The sequence below is a fragment of the Equus caballus genome, chromosome 23 (assembly GCF_041296265.1).
Source record: "Equus caballus isolate H_3958 breed thoroughbred chromosome 23, TB-T2T, whole genome shotgun sequence".
Classification (NCBI taxonomy): Eukaryota; Metazoa; Chordata; class Mammalia; order Perissodactyla; family Equidae; genus Equus; species Equus caballus.
This window is the reverse complement of record NC_091706.1, coordinates 58488674-58505174: the sequence shown is the minus strand read 5'-3', so window position 1 is coordinate 58505174 and position 16501 is coordinate 58488674. Positions and strand designations below refer to the sequence as shown.

General features: G+C 41.2%; 1 protein-coding gene and 1 long non-coding RNA gene across 14 annotated transcripts in view; one reads left to right on the top strand and one right to left on the bottom strand.

The window, feature by feature from the left end:
• The first annotated feature begins 1860 nt into the window (after positions 1 to 1860).
• C9orf72 (C9orf72-SMCR8 complex subunit) overlaps positions 1861 to 16501 on the top strand; it is a 31478-nt gene continuing 16837 nt past the window's right edge. The window contains exons 1-5 of one of the 11 annotated variants that reach the window (XM_070248076.1): positions 9036 to 9131; positions 10687 to 10886; positions 11204 to 11299; positions 13807 to 14294; positions 15401 to 15460. In XM_070248076.1, the coding sequence (XP_070104177.1) occupies positions 13851 to 14294; positions 15401 to 15460 (504 nt within the window). In that variant the 5' untranslated portion in view covers positions 9036 to 9131; positions 10687 to 10886; positions 11204 to 11299; positions 13807 to 13850. 11 annotated transcript variants of the gene reach the window in all.
• Positions 3822 to 9119, bottom strand: LOC102149181 (uncharacterized). 3 transcript variants are annotated; one of them, XR_011431584.1, is made up of 4 exons: positions 8678 to 8989; positions 6992 to 7136; positions 6720 to 6869; positions 3822 to 4893 (listed from the first exon to the last, which is right to left on the bottom strand). It is a non-coding gene; the product is annotated as an uncharacterized lncRNA (long non-coding RNA). The 3 variants fall into 3 exon arrangements; XR_289382.4 differs by lacking the exon at positions 6992 to 7136 and having other exon boundaries at positions 8983 to 9119; XR_002803297.2 differs by lacking the exon at positions 6992 to 7136 and having other exon boundaries at positions 8678 to 8970.

The following is a 16501-nucleotide window of genomic DNA, read 5'->3' as shown; positions in this document are numbered from 1 at the left end:
GGGGATTTATCTTAAGGATATACCTGCACACTTAGAAAATGTGAGTATTTATTATAGGTTATTCATAACAGAATTGTTTGTAACAGCAACAAACTGGAGGCAACTTACATGTCCATCTAAAGGGGACTGATTATGTAATTACGGTTCAGCCATAGAAGGAACATTCTGCAGCCTTAAAAAGAACGAGGAGGGGCTGGCCCAGTAGCGCAGAGGTTAAGTTTGCATGTTCCACTTCGGCGGCCCCGGGTTTGCTGGTTTGGATCCCGGGTGCGGACATGGCACCATTTGGCAAGCCATGCTGTGGCAGGCGTCCCACATATGAAAAAAAGTAGAGGAAGATGGGCACAGATGTTAGCTCAGGGCCAGTCTTCCTCAGCAAGAAGCAAAAAGAGGAGAATTGGCAGATGTTAGCTCAGGGCTAACCTTCCTCAAAAAAAAAAAAAAAAGAATGAGGAAGCCCTCTATGCACTGACACAGAAGGAAGATAGATGGTTGAGTGAAAAAAGAACAAAACTGGCCACAGAATACGAGACTTTTTGTCTAAGAAAGGAAGTGATATGAATATATATTTGTTTGCATTTACATAAAGAGATACTAGACAGACACAAAAATTGAATAGAACAATGTGGTTTCCTACAAAGGGTAGGAGGAATAGAGTGGGTGAGGGTGGGAGCTAGACTTCCCAATGTATTGATTTTAGTATCATTCTGATTTTTTAACATGTGAACATGTTATCTATTCATAAAATTAAATTAAACAAGATATATTTATTGATTACCAAGCTATGCAGAAAGCTTGGTGTTCAGTACTACAGTAACACTTTCAAACCAACTACAATGAGTGTTTACGAGCATCAATGTGTTAGACCCAGTGTTCTGCATTGGTGGGTGCTGGGGGAGGAAGGGAACTCCTGGTTTGTAAGTTATATTGGAGTAAAGGTACCATCTTTGACTTTGAACATTCCTCCCTCAGGTCTAGTGTGAATAGGATCTTAGGGGAGACAGAACACATATGGATAAAAAGATAACTATCTGTACTGCAGAAGAGGGCTAAATAAATACTGAAGGAAAAATGCTTCTAGATCAGAAGAGGAAAAAGTCCCATTGGCTGAACTAATCCAAAAACGCTTCAGAGCAAGTAAAACTTGAACTGGGTCTTAGCATCACACAAATTAAACCTTTTTCACAAAAAGTTCTTCTACAGAACTTTTTCTGTAGAAAAAGTTTTTTTTTCAGAATGCCTTGATTGTACTGATTTTTCTGAAGTGGGCTAGAGGGTGGGGGGAAGTTGGAAGGACATGCCTTATCATTTCTACTCAATTATCAAAAAGTGAGTAACACTGCAAAATTAGATTTCCCTGGTCATCTTGGTCCTTTCTTAAAACAGAAGTAGTACACAGAAATAAGAGTTATATTGAAACTCACAATTTTAAACAGTCTCACTTCTTTATTTTATTCCTTTCCAATTTAAAATTTCACATCATCTCGGGCAGGTTTTCTCTTTGACAGCTTTCACAGTTTCTCAGCACGGGTTGGCCAGAATCAGGAGAAGAACTGTAAGTTTCTGTTCCTACACTTACAGAGAGGTTTCACTTTGTAAATGCTCTTTGGGCCACAGTGATGAAAAGAGGGAACATGTCCTTAAAGGAGTCATTTGTCATGACTCTCAGGATTGGAACCACCCATCTAAGACCTGAATGGCCTGTCTGGACAGCTGGCCCACCCTTGAACCGTTCCAGTGACAGGAACTCACTACCATTGTCATCTTGATCCACTCTGACTGTCAGCAAGTTCTAATGTTAGATGGAAAATCTCCTATCTTCAACCCACTGGTTCTACTGCCAGCCTCAAAACCCTGCAGACCAGACAAATCCATCTCACGTGAGTTAAACTGGTCACTCCTGAAGAATCGCTCTGCCTTAAGTTAATTTCGAGTCAGGAAGTGTAGGTGCGGGAGGGGGAGGAAAAGGGAGTAAATAATGTTTTGTTCTTGTTGTTAACTTCGTTCCAAACAAACATTTATCACTTTTGCATTTAAAATAATTATTAGGTAATAATGTTTAGATTAACTGCAAAATAGGATATTACGCGTTTTATGTTAATTGTACCACTTAATCATCTAGTTGACCCAAATTCAATTGAAAAATAACATTTTCAGGAGTGCCTCTTAAATGTGTAAACTGATAAGTAGAACAATAATTGTCTTCTAAGCACACACTCTAAAGAATTTCAGTAGTCCCCACTATTGTAGCACCAAGGTGCTCAAAGAAACACAATCCAGTGGTGATAAACCAGACACAGGCCTACTTCTCTCCCACCAGTTATGGCCACACAGAAATAAGGTGTTTGAATGCTCTTCCTGGAGAATAAGAATTATTTTGAATAAAGTGCTGTCACCTGAGCTAGTAATACCCCAAGCAAGTTTTATGGCTGTGTAAGGAAAGAATTAGCCTACTCATTTGGGAATTTAGTGGTGTTTGGAAGGTAGAAAGTGACAATGAGATTGGAAATGGACTGGCTTTGGGGCTTGCTCTGCTTTATAAATAACAATGAACCTTTTCCAACATGCAGTAATGTGAAATGAAAAAAAAACCCTGTCCCTAGAGTATAAAATTACCTCCTAACCCAATTTGCATTTCTTCACTCCAAGCATATTTTCTGTGAGCTCTACTTAGGGATCGAAAGCTGCTGTACAATAATTAATTTTAACAAGCATTTGGCCCACTGAACTGGACAGTATACAAGCTGCCCTCGACCGAGTATGAATTTGAACTGCACTTTTTGTGGTGTTTTTCTCACCATGACATAATTTAGGCATTTAAAATCGTCTTGACTGCAATTTTGTTCTTTTTCCTTTTTCTTCATTTGTATTTTTTTCTCTTTTAATACTAGCTGAATACACAAGCAGTTTGTAAGAACTGTTAAGAAATGTGGGAGATACCTGGATCTTGGTGTAGCAAAACCAGAAGAGCGTTAGCTATTTGCTATTCATCAAAGGGAACATTTGCTTTTCTTTTCTTTTTCCTCTGTGTTCAGAAGAGAATTGTGCACATCTCCTGACTTATAATGTTTAGTTCCTTAGTGGAAAAAGTGCTTCAGAATTAGATCCTTATGTCATTTTCCATGCAGTATTTTCGTTCTTTTCTTAATGCACTATCTTGTAAAAGCAAGTGATAGTCTTGAGACCTGATCAGCAATGTTCGAGCACTATTTCTCTTTTATATCTCTGCACATGGAATATGAGCAAGCAAAGAATGAGTCATTTATAAGCAGGAAAATAAATTTTGGGAGAGCTAATACTATGATTTGATAGCAATAACTTACCTCTCATCTATCCATCTAGTTTATTGTTCTATACTAAATTATTTATCATGTCTGTATATTTGTAATTCATAGGAAAAATTGCAAAAACTTAATTATGGCAAAAAGACATTCTGTAATTTCCCAGGCAAGCTACTAAAAAGATGAATATCTCTCTACATATTTTAAGATGAAAAAAATGACATGACAATCCATCCCTTTCTATGTTTTCGAAAACAGACTTACTGCCTGTGACTCAGTTGCTTGCTCTCACAGAGTCCTAATTAACCTTCATGATAAGAACTTGGCAAATTCCATTACTTCCATAAAGGCAATACTTGCTTATCTTTCATGATCAAATTTGAAACTGATGATTAATGCCATGGGTACAACTGCAGGTTTAAAATAATGTGTCTGAATTTTTTATCCTTTTCAGTTGGTAGGATATGAAATGTTTACTCTAATCTCGAAATCTTGATGCTTAAGTGGCCAGTTTGTGTCACCTAAAAAAAAGCAATGACATTCAATTTAAGCTTTTCTTTATTAATGTCACCTGATCATGTGCCATATCTGGAGCTTAGTAAAATTCTGCAAAGTCAAATCTATGCACTGATTAAAGGAATTTTCCTAATTTATTCTTGTTTCTGATGGGAACTTTCTTAAGTTAAATTGCATTCAGTATTTACCGAGAATCTACAAGAAGCAAGGCACGATGCTTAGAGGCAAGGGGCAGACAGAGGTGAATCAGACAAGGTCCCCGTCCACAAGTGGCAGTCTAGTGACAAGATGACTTCTACCCGCCTTAGGTTGATAGAGCAGAAAGAGCTCTCACCCGGCTGCTGGTGCACAAAGGCATTGGTTACGGATCTCAAGTGTGAGCTCGAGTGTCCCTTTTCCTTGCCCTCTCAATATCTTCATCTGTAAACTGGGAATTGGGAATAGATTTATTTAACAAACACCAATTGGGCATCTACCATGTGATAATAGTGGCCAACCTTAATGAGCAATTACGACATGGCAGGTATCAGGGCAAACATTTTATATGGATTATCTCCTTTCATCTTCAAAGCAACCTCATTTTCAAGAGGAGGAAATTGAGGTTCAAGATGTTAAGTAACTCACCCAAGGTTATAAAGTTTTTGAGCCAGGATTCAAGCCTAAAGCTGATGCCTTTAAACCCTATGTTGTGTTGCTCTAACTATCTCTAATAGCTTCTAGCTTCAGTATTATATGACCATTATTTGCCCTCAAAATGTAAAGTATAAATACAAAGAGTTTGGTTTTTATATTAACAGTGGAGGTTAAGGATGCACAATAGAATGACACATTGATTCTACCTGGGGAAATCCAGGGAGACTTCCTGGAGGAAGCAACATGATGCTGCAGTTAATAAGATTTCTTCACACAGAATTGGAAAGGTAAGGGCATTCCAGGCTGAGGGAACTGTGTGGGTGATTACACAGCAGTAATCACTCGCAGATCTGCAAGGAACATGGGGAAAGCGCGGGAAGAATGACACCTTGAAAAGTCAGCTGGAAGCAGATCGTGGAGAGCCTTTCGAGTCGTGCTGGAAACTACGGGAAACGGGCAGCGACTGGAAGTTGAGAAACACAGGAGTGAAATGATTAGCACCTTTTATTTGGGGCTTATTTCTTTGTTTTGTTGTTATTTACAACCAGTAAGAACATTTAGCAAGATTGTCAAATACAAGGTAAACATACAAAACTAGCGTTACTAAACACCAGCAACAAATAACTAAAAATGTCATTTTTAGAGGAAACAATTTTCAGTAGCAACACAATTAGAATATAACTTGGGAAAATCTCACAAAAGATGGGAAGTGTCCTTTTGGAGAAAATTTAAAAGCTAACTAACGAATAGAAGAGAAGTTGTAAGCGGAGAGAGAAACCACGCTCGCAAATGGAGACAGTAAATGGATCTATAAAGTCAATGCAACTCCGATGCAAAGCTCTCCAAGGTTATTTGTGGAAGTTTACAGGCCCGTCAGTCCTCACATTCACTGGAAGAGACAGGGCTGAGTCTGTCAAGATAATTTTGAAGAAGAGAAAGAGTAGATGTCAAAACCCCCCAGATGTCAAAACATTTTCAAACTAAGTGACCTGAGATTGGCCCAGATCCATTAGTTGTGGTTTTATATTTCTCTGTCGGGTTAAAGAAATGGTGTGGAGAAGAGAGACAGGGAAGATGACAGTGATGACAAAAGGGAGGTGAGCTCCTCCACGGCTTCTCACCCAATTTACATCAGAGTGACCCCGACTCTGAAACAAAGACAGAAGCTATTTTTGAAAGAACGCTTGCATCACAGAAGCCTGGCCTGAGGATAATAATTCTGAGCAGTGGGAGTGAAGTCTCAACCAGCCACCTGGCATCAGCCAATCATCTGATATGTGTGAAAGACAAAGGCATCAGAAGATGAACTTGGACGCCCACTGCCCTGGGTCTCAAACAGCCTGTGACAAAGTTGAGAGGCAGAAGTCACACATGAAATAACTAAAGAATCTACTTCAACGCAGCACCCTCCTAAGTACAATAAAGTACAAGCACAAATCCAAAAACTGCTCAGAGTTACACGTAGAGGGGTAAGCACAGGCAGATGTGCTCAGGGCATTCTGCGGTGGGTCTGGGAAGTGTGTGGCTAGAGAGGGAGCCACTGCTGTTGACAGTGCTGCCGCTCATGTTACTGGTCCACCACGACTCAGACGTACAACAGAGCAGCACCAAAACCATCACCGAGCGCTGCCGATTGCATCTAAATTGTGACAAATTTATCAAAATACAACTTCAAAATCTGTCCTCCTCTATAAGAAATTAGCTCATGATCTTGTCTAAGATTTAAGAAAATGGTAGACTTGTCTTCCTACTTCTTGTTCTCTTTCTTGTGTGTTTTATGATGCTGTAACGAGCTAGGAATTTCCTCCCCCTGGGAACTCTTTATTTTGGGCTTTAGATCAGTCACGACTGTTGCTTGTGAGGTGCAGATCACCAACATGGAAGGAAGAGAGGTTAATACCAGGCTGAGGATGTGATTCCTCTCACTGAGAAGCTTACTAGCTTATTGTTCATAGAATGGTGAGTCCCAGGAGGATCTGAAAAGAAATATATACTGGAGCCTCAGGATGTTCTCTTGCAGAGGCATTTCCTACACTGTGCATCATTAGAACTATAAACTTAGCTCACACATGAACCTACTAGAGTTTTCTAAACATTTATATCACACTAGCTCACAGAACTAACTTTATATATCCAGGAACTAAGATTCCAACCAGAAGTACCTCAGCTGGGTGTTGGCTCATTCATATTCCAACCAAAAGGTAATGTACCATAAAATGCATATTGATAAGTCTGCAATGATTAAGGCAACCACATAAAATCTCATTACTTAAAAGAAATTAAACTCACTGTGGTTTATAGAGCAATATTCCTCATCCATGTCCAACATCAGGTCGTTCACATGCCAGTCACAGTTCAATCTAATTTGCTGTAATTTGGTAAATGGGAGGTAATCAACAAGTCCTCAGCTCCAGCTCTGAAGCAGCACACAATACATTCCTGAAATACATTAATAAAGAGAGGATGGGGGAAAGGCTTCCTGACAATAACTGACATTTGTGATGTAGCAAGAATGTTCCCTAGGTTCTGATATTATATTTATTGGGATTATAAATACGTACATAGTTTAAGAGGTTTATGCAGCATTTGTGATTGCTTCTATTATTCTTGCGTAGTCATGAAAACTGAGATTAGAGCCACCATTTCCTGAATGTGCTGGTCTAGAATTCAGAGCTTGCTTGGTCTCAGGTGAGCCTCATAACAATCCTGTGAAAAATTATTCCACTTGCCATGTTGCAGCTGAGGAAACTGAGGCACAGAGAAGTCTTACCATTGCCTCATAACTAATCAAAGGCAGAAACATTTACACCAGCTCTGACACCAGAGCCAAGCTCTTAACCATGTGCTTCACTGCTCCCCTAGTTTGAGAGCTTTTTTGTATGACTGTTCATTAATTTTATGTGGATAACTGGATAGCTCAAAAAATTCTAACTAGGGTCTTAGGGACTCATTCTGGTTGGAAATGGGGGACTAGGGCTCTTGCTTGAAGGTAAATTTCAATAGCAAAACTTGTTTTCACTTAGATGGAACAGTTATTCAGGGTAGATGATTTGGACTGATGAACAGAGTTTGGGGGGTAAGGGTTAAGGCCCTCTCACGCTGTCCTTTGGTGCTGCTAATATGGACCATATTATCACATACTGAGTATCATTTCTCTTTGGTTCCCTGAAGAAGGGATGTGTGTTAGGATATCTGCTCTCCGATTTCACACCTCTCCGCATATAAATACTATGGACCACAGTACTAAGTCATAATTACTTTTTCCCTCCTGGTGTTTTTACTCCAATCTTTTGAAAGACATACAAGCTACTGCTACATAATGCCTAATTAATTGTTTGATTAGACGTGGGGGAAATAATTCACATTCGCTAGCCACAAAGCATCATGCATACAGACCCACTTTCATTACATATCTTATGTCTCATGGTCAGGCGGAATCTAGGCCTTGGCGTTTGATTATTTCTCTCTTAGCATACTCTGTATAGTTGTTCTAAGGTTGATATTGCACAAAACCAGAAATCTATTGGAGACAAGGGAAATTATGCTGTCTCTAGGCAAAATTCTGAAGTATGAAAAACTATTCTTGGTACTGTATTCCTCCCCCAGATGCTTATTCCGACTCTCAATCTTACTCTGAACTGGGGGTATAAGTATTATCCCCTATACATATTATCTGACAAGGGCTGTTATCAACTCAGTACCAGCCTAGTGTCCTCAGGACACAGCGGGGCCTGAAATTGCACAAACCTGGATGACAATATCTATATCCTAGATATGGCAGGAGGATTAAGCATAATTCTTCACGTAGACTGAGGAGCACAGTACCAAACACACAATAGGAACTAGAAAAATGGTAGTTATTTGGCGTTAGAAGTCTAGCACAGTGGGTTGGGGGTCTGATCCTGCGGAGGGTATAGGCTTGGGGAGTCACTTTGTGTATTTATTCCTCCTTTGCTTCCTCAGTGAATGATAAAGATGCGCTGATTTTTAAAGGTGACAAATACTGTGCCATTCATCCGTAGCGAATAACCTGAACATACACACTTGCAGACCAAAAGGCTAATTTAACTCGAAGTTTAAAAAAGAATCATACAGTACGTTTTCAAAGGTTAAAAAAACCGGACTCATCCACATCGTGTAATTGGCAAAACTAACGTTTAAAGGTGTGAAAATCATGCTTGAGAAAATGCTTGCACGTAAAGAAGACAAAACTGGGGTGACTACGTATCGTGGGAAAAGGAAATTACCTAACCGGATTTGCGGCGAAGTTACAGTGTACTTAACCGTGTGCTAAGGCGAAGACAAATCCACTCCTTCATCAAATATTTGCTAAGCGCCCACTCCCTGCCAAGCACAAACAACACCTTTCACAACCACCAACTCCGCCTGCTTTCCGGGGCCGACAGCCCGCCCACTAAGAACACGACTGTCTGTCTCGGTTAACATCTGCAGCCAACACCCTCCCAGAGCGCCCCATCGAACCAGTCTGGCCCGCCCCTCTCACACGCCCCGTGTGCTCACGGAATCGCAAATCAAAAATGCCAGGACGCACCTACGGTGTCCCACGAGGAAACGGGGCGCATCAGCCGCGACTCGTTCCGCCCACTTGAAAGATGGCGCCGGACGCGTCAGCCTTGCCTGCTGCCCGCTCCTTCCCTTTAGGGGCGGGGTCTAGAGAGAGCAGAGCTGTGTGCTGAGGAGGTGTGTTTATTTTTGTTTTTCCCGCCTTTTCTCCCCTCCCCTTGCTCTCACGGTATTCGCGGTGGGTGAACCAGGAAAGATCGATAATATTTAACCAGAGGAACACAGGGCGGGAAACAACTGCGGCCTGAGGCAGGCTCGGGGTCGAGGGGCGTGGTCACCCGGGGGCGGGGCCGGGGCGGGGCCCGAGGCGGGAGGGCCGGGGCTGCGGTTGCGGTCCGTGCGCCCGCGGCGGCGGCGGCGGCGCAGGCGGCGGCTGGTGGGTAAGTGAGAGGCTGGCGGGCAGGCTGCTGTTTGGGGTCGGGGTGCCGGGACCGCGCGGGAGCGGCGGCAGAGCATCGGTCCGGGGCTCGGCTGGGCTCGTCCTTTCTTTTCCCCTCTCCTTCCTGCCCGAAACCCAGCATCGGGTGTTCCAGCCCGGCGACCCGTGGAGTTGCCTGCATCCGGGCCCCGGGCTTCCCGGCAGCGGCGGCGCGGAGACTAGGGGATGGGGATCCGACCCCTTCCCCGTGTTCCCGCCCGCAGTCCCCGAGCCGGCGCCTCCCCGGGGACCTGGCGAGAGCCCGGGAGGACCCGCTGCGACGCGGGCTCGGGGGAAGGGAGCCTTGGCCCCAAGAGGCCTGGCCTGGGGGAAGGCCAGAGGGTAGGGGGTGCGCGGCTGCTCCGGCCCACATCGGGGTCCGAGAGATGATGCGGGTGGGATGGCGGTGTGGACGTACTGTAGTATTCGCCTACAGAATTTGAGTACAGGTTTCTAAGGATTGTTGATGCCTTGTAAATTTGGGCAACAGTTCTAGCCTGGGTTCTGCTCCCACTCCGTGGGACACGACCTCTTGCTTCACAGCTCCGTGATTACGCAGACTTACTTAAAGGAAGTGACCACTGTGACTTGGGCATAACTTGACTGATGGTATCAGCTGCGGAAAGAAGTGCACTGATTACACGTCTGCCGTGTCCACGCGGGGTCTGGCTGGTCCCCGGGAACTCCCCTAGTCTCTGTAGTCAGGAGACGCACTTGCCCAAGAGAGATGACTCTTTCAGAAACAGTGGAGATTGTTGGGCTCTAGCAAAGTAACAGGTTGTGGCCAGTGGATAAATTCCGATTCAAACTGTGCCCATCCCTCACCTGTGATGCAAAGCAAGGGGACACACAGTACCTCTGGCATTACTTTTAATTTGGAAAATACTCTTAGATACCATCTTTCTCATACTTTAGAAAACTTGTAACATAATGGAAGCATCACAGAAACAAGAATATAGTATATGAGCGATTAATACTATGGAGTCAGAATCCTTGAAATACGATAGTATTATGTGATGCAGCTACTGTTGCCAGCACCTCGCCCAGATTTGCGCCTGGGATAGTCCTGAATCTGTTGGGAATTGCCGCATGATGACAATGCTCTTTATACATGTGAGACGGAAATGAGAGAAATCTTAGACCAGATTATGGCCTAAGCCAGCACTAACCTGCTCCAGAAAACCATTCATAGGAGCTAAAGATTTCCTTTCCTTATAAAGTTGGTAAAATAGTCTCTTTATTTGGCTCTGTTAGCAGTCCAAGATTTGCTGTCAGAGAAAGAAATTGGCCATTGTCTGAGAAACTTGCAATCTGTGAGAGAGCGAGCCTGATGCTGATATCATGAACTTCATCTCTGAGTCTGGCCTGATAAAAATTGAGAACATGCTGCAGTCTGGGAGTTACAAGCAGTTCACTGTCATTAAAGTTGGCCTGGACAGCTCCTGTTTTGGAAGGTGGGCTAGTTTAGGACCCTGCTTCTCTTCGGACTGGGAGAAAATAAACAGACAGCATGGTTGCAAGAAATGTGGGCTTTGTGGTGGTAGAGTTCTGATTTACAACAGCAGTGGACCAACCAAGTTTGTAAATACCAACCGGAGAAGAGATGGCTGATTATTAGCAAAAGTTTAAAAAAAAACAAAGCTTCAAACTTACCACTCTGCTAACAGTTGTAACAGCTGATAATTAATATAATCTTTATGTCTGCACATGTTGGATTATTTTCAGAAAGTTTATTGGGAACATCCTCATGAACCCTGTTCTTTGTTTACAGGAGTGGCAAGCCACCGCATCACCCAAGTTGGATCCTGGCTTCCCTCAAAAGACTTATGGTTAATGTTCGATAACCCTCTGGAGTCGCCAACTACATGTAAATAAGATATGTAGATAAAAGACTTTTGGTTTTGAACTGATTTTTTTTCAGCCACATTTGTATATATGGATTTTCCTCACCAGAGATGATGACTTTAAGTGTTAGTAAAATCATTTTTACAACTCTCCTAATTATACTTCTCTGTGACGTTTCATTTTTCAAGTTATTCCTTTTGGGGAGATTGTAAGCTGACAATCCAACATGATCCTTGTCTTTTGTTTTCTTTCTAATTATACTAGCAGTGAAACTGAATGTAATTAGTGGTCTAAATAATTTAATTTTCACAATCAGGTAAAACGTTTTCCCATAACCCAACCAGATTTTGCCCTAGGCCTCCATTCAGTTTTAGGAAATGCTTTTATTTTCAGTGTAATGATGAAATGTTTGAGTTATAATATTGCCTTTATGATTATTCACCTTTTCTTTATCCTAAAAGAAACAACAAAAGAAAAATATGTTATAGTATAATTTTATGGCCATGTGTTTACTTAATTCATCTCCTTGGCCTCTAGTTTGCTGTTGTTAATGATGACAATAGTATCATTACAGTTTCAATTCAAACTGTATTCCTATATTCTGTCATTGTAAACTGTTCAAATTGTATCCAAAACAGTGGATATTTTAAATAAGCTATGAAGCTTATGTCCAGTGTAGTCTCTTAAGACTGTTAAATTGATATAACACATTAAGAAGTAAATATTCCCTAAATAAATTTCTGAAATGAAAAATACACACAGGAGAACTGCCTTCATGTGAAACCGTTTCTGCAAGTTCTTACTGTAACGTGTTTAGCCAAGCTTTGTAAACCTACTCTTGACATCCGTGATAGAAGTGCTCACCTACTACTCTAAAAATAGAAGTCATTGCTTTTCATCAGTCTCTGAACTCTCTTGACAAGATGTAGATAAAATTCTTTAAGTAAAATGGTTTATTTTGACATGATTTTAGTTATAGGCCAAATGTTGCGTCCCTAAGCAATCATACAAAGATAGGTATATCATAGTTCACTTCTTAACTGCTATCCTTTACCGCTGTGAGGAATAGATTCCACAATTTTAGACTTGCTTAAACAAAATTGTCATAATTCTTTTTCATTCTTGGTCTTTCAACACAAGTAATTTTAAAGTTAGGTAAGACTGATTCGTTTTACACTAATCTCACATGGAATGTACACTTTTAGAGTGTTATGTTTGAGTGGGTTAAGATACACAAGAGTCTGGATTCTAGCCCAGCTCTGTGACCTTGGGCTCTTTGCTCTTCTATTTTCTCAGTAGATTGAAAGGCTTAAACAGGGCCCATGCAGTCATCTGGTTCTCTGCATGTGCTAAATAACTGAAGTATTTTTATTTTAGCCATTTAGTATAGAACTCTCTTTGTGATGATAAAATGCTACACTGCTTTCTTGAGGAGCATATTAAATGTCTGGATCTTTGTCTTGTTGTTTCAGTGTCGTTTTAAACACCATTGTTGGGCTTTAGTGCCCCGATACCCAGAGAGTTCATTGAGAATAACCAGTGTTTGCTCATTTTTTGTTATTGTTCTAGGTGGTTGTGTTTTTGCAATCCTTTGTCTTTTTTTTTTGCCCTTTTGGCAGCTTTAAGGTATTTCTGCTGTCAAATGTTTCACTAGGTTCCTAGGACTGCCGTAACAAGGTGCTACAAACTGGGTGGTGTGAAACAACAGGAATTTATTCTCACAGTTCGGAAGCTAGAAGTCCGAAATAAGGTGTCAGTGGGTGCCTGCTCCTCTGAAGGCTCCAGAGAGGAATCCTTCCGTGCCTCTTCATAGCTTCTGGTGGTTGCCACTCATCCTTGGTGTTCATTGGCTTGTAGCTGCATCACTCCAGTCTCTGCCTCTGTCTTCCTGTGGCCTTGTTTCCTCTGTGTCTGCCTGGTTCCAGATCTTTCCTTATAAGGACACCAGTCATTGGATTAGGTCCCACCCTATTCCAGGGTGGCCCCGTCTTAGCTTGATTACACCCATTTCCAAGTAAAGTCACGTTGGCAGATACAAGGGGTTAGGACTTGAACACATATTTTGTGGGGACGCAGTTCAACCCACAACAAGTGTTGTGGTCCCTAGCTGAGCCCTCCCCTTCCCCATTTGCTCCTCTTTGTTTGCGATGGTTTAGGAACCAAATATCAAATCATATTAGACTTGTACATAGACTGAATATGTGGGAACAATGTGGATTTATTCTAGGAGCTTTAATATCTACTATTTCATATTAATGTTCAGAGGCCCTTTTTTAGTTCATTCTTATTTTGGAGTTCTAAGTGTATGCCCTGAGTCTAAGTGACGAGTTACTATGATCATAAAATTATCATCATGTCAGCGTTTAATGTGCACTTGCTGTACTGGTTGAATGCCTATCCTGTAAGAGGCATGCTTTCACATTTTTGTCTGAAGAGGAGAAAATCACATATGCCTAAGTCATTTGAGTTTTTGGCGGATGACTTTGAAATTGCTGACCCTAATCATTGGTTTTGTTTGTCACTGTTTAGATGTCCCCGGAGCATTTGGATAATGTGACAGTTGGGATGCAGTGATGTCGAATCTCTGTCCACCACCATCTCCAGCTGTTGCCAAGACAGAGATTGCCTTAAGTGGTGAATCGCCTTTATTAGCAGCTACCTTTGCTTACTGGGACAATATTCTTGGTCCTAGAGTAAGACACATTTGGGCTCCAAAGACAGAACAGGTACTTCTCAGCGATGGAGAAATAACTTTTCTTGCCAACCACACCCTAAATGGAGAAATTCTTCGAAATGCAGAGAGTGGGGCTATCGATGTAAAGTTTTTTGTCTTGTCTGAAAAAGGAGTGATTATTGTTTCATTGATCTTTGATGGAAACTGGAATGGAGATAGGAGCACATATGGACTATCAATTATACTTCCACAGGCGGAACTTAGCTTCTACCTCCCGCTTCACAGAGTGTGTGTTGATAGGTTAACACACATTATCAGGAAAGGAAGGATATGGATGCACAAGGTGAGTGGTTTTTGAGCTTATTAATCATGCTAACCTAGCCACTGAAAGTTTATCTTCTGATCGATTTATATCTAGTTTTTAGAAATTGTATGCAATAAACTGCAAACAATAGCTGTTTTTTGCGTCTGCCTTACTAGATACAGATAGATCTAGTCTAAAGTCAGTGATCTTCATAATAACCCTGGAAGGTAGAAGATGATGGCTCCGCATTACAAATAAAAAGCTAAAGCTTAGAGAAATTAACAACATAATGTTTTAGAGTCTAGGTTTGTCTTGGGAGCCCCCCCAAACCTTCTTTTTGTTTTTGCTTTGCATGACCCTGTTTCACTTACTGCTGTGTGTAGGTACAAGCAGTTCAAAGCAATTGTTTCATAAGTGGTGGCCGCATAACCTTTGGGCCCTTTAACTTATTTGCCAAGTTTTAAAATTCATAAAATGAGGAGGTTAGACCAGGTGGTTTCTAGGAGATATTCCTTTTAATTTTGCAGATTGAGCTAGAGGAAATTACTGTTACCCCAAATCCTATAGTTTAATATATAGTGATATTTATATTTAAATAAGATCTAAAGAACAAATTTAATTCTCATGTCTACATAGCAGTTTGATACTAACATAGAAGTCCGTTAAAGTGTTATTAATTTTATACGGCTTTTACTAGATAGTAAGAAAAAGTTGTATCTTTTAAAAGAATAGTTTTTTGCTGTGTTGGCAGGCTTGCTCCTTATTTCTTATATGTTTATGAAAATCATTTAAAATCAGGAAGCCCCAGATTCAGCTTGATCTTATTTAATTTGAAAAGTGCAAATCATCAGTTCCTTTGTAAAGCTATTCGGATGTCCCGTTGACTGTTTTCTGCTAAATTATCTGTTTTTAACTGCAGGGAAAAAAAAAAAAGGCGTTTTTATTTCATTCTGTATTGTCTATGAGAGCATGGATTTGTTGGGTTAATTTCCTGCCCCCCCCTTTTTTCCTGCCATAAAGTGGAAAGTATTTTTCCAATGAACTGAATTTACAAGAACATATTTGCCATTTAACTGTATTGTAAAAAATAAGCAAGTATCAAAATGTCGTGTTTTTTTAATTTTAATGAATTTTCTCTTGCTCAGGAAAGGCAAGAAAATGTCCAGAAAATAGTCTTAGAAGGCACCGAGAGGATGGAAGATCAGGTAAGGTGCAGATTGTGTGCTGTCAACCACCACGGAGCCCACGGCCTATGTAAGGCCTCAGCCTGTATAAGGCTGAGGGCTAATTTATTTAGGGCCTTCAAGCCATGTCATTTTGACAGAGTGAGCCTGAGAATGAACAAGGCCTTTATGGAGATGTGTGGAATCAACTGGATGAAAATTTCCGCCACTTAGACCTGAAGAGTTAAATAAGTAAAGGATAATAGTTGCATCTACAAATCACTATTTTGTTACCTTGTTTTCTGTTTGCAAAGAATAAGTTTTGAAAAACTCGTTCATAGTTAAAATTTTAAGTTTTATATGAGATTTTCTTTAAGATATTGCTTCTCAAACATTTCTGCAGAAGTCGTTGTACCAGGAGGGAAGTGAATGTACCCCAAAGATGTTTCAGAGGACAGGCACAGCTTTCAGCATCGTATCTCTTGGAAGTCTCATGTCGTGTCTTTAAAACTCATGCAATTTATATTTTGTTCTAGGATGTGTCTATTTGTTTTAGTATTACAGTTTGCCAGTGACATTGCTCACCTTACCCGTCAGCCTTCTGGTAATAGCAAGTCTCTAGGAGAACAGGCCATTTTTGTCCGGTGGCTTTGAAGACCCTTAGGGAGCAGGCCCCGGTGTTTGAGAAGCATGATTGCAAGGATATGGCTTCCCTTGTAGAAATTCAATGCAAACCGTTTCAGTGTAGGGCAGAAGAGTTCTCCTGAAGGGGACTCTCCAGTGGAGAAAGGGTTCCTTCCTTCTGCTCCCTTTGCCTCTGGCCACCCTCCACGGGCCAGCTGTTCAAACTCCAGTCTGCGCATGGCTGAATGGCCTCTCCTCTGGTTCTCTTCAGCATGCCTGAGATGGAATGCTACTTTTAAACAATAACCTTTCTAAAAATTTGTGAAAATACAGGGACATAAACAAGGAAAATACAAAACCCTATAAAATGACCTCCTTTACAAAATTGTTGTGTCTGTACTTTTGTGACTAACTTTCCAGGCCAGAGGAGGTAATTCTGGGGAAAAGTCTGAGACTTGG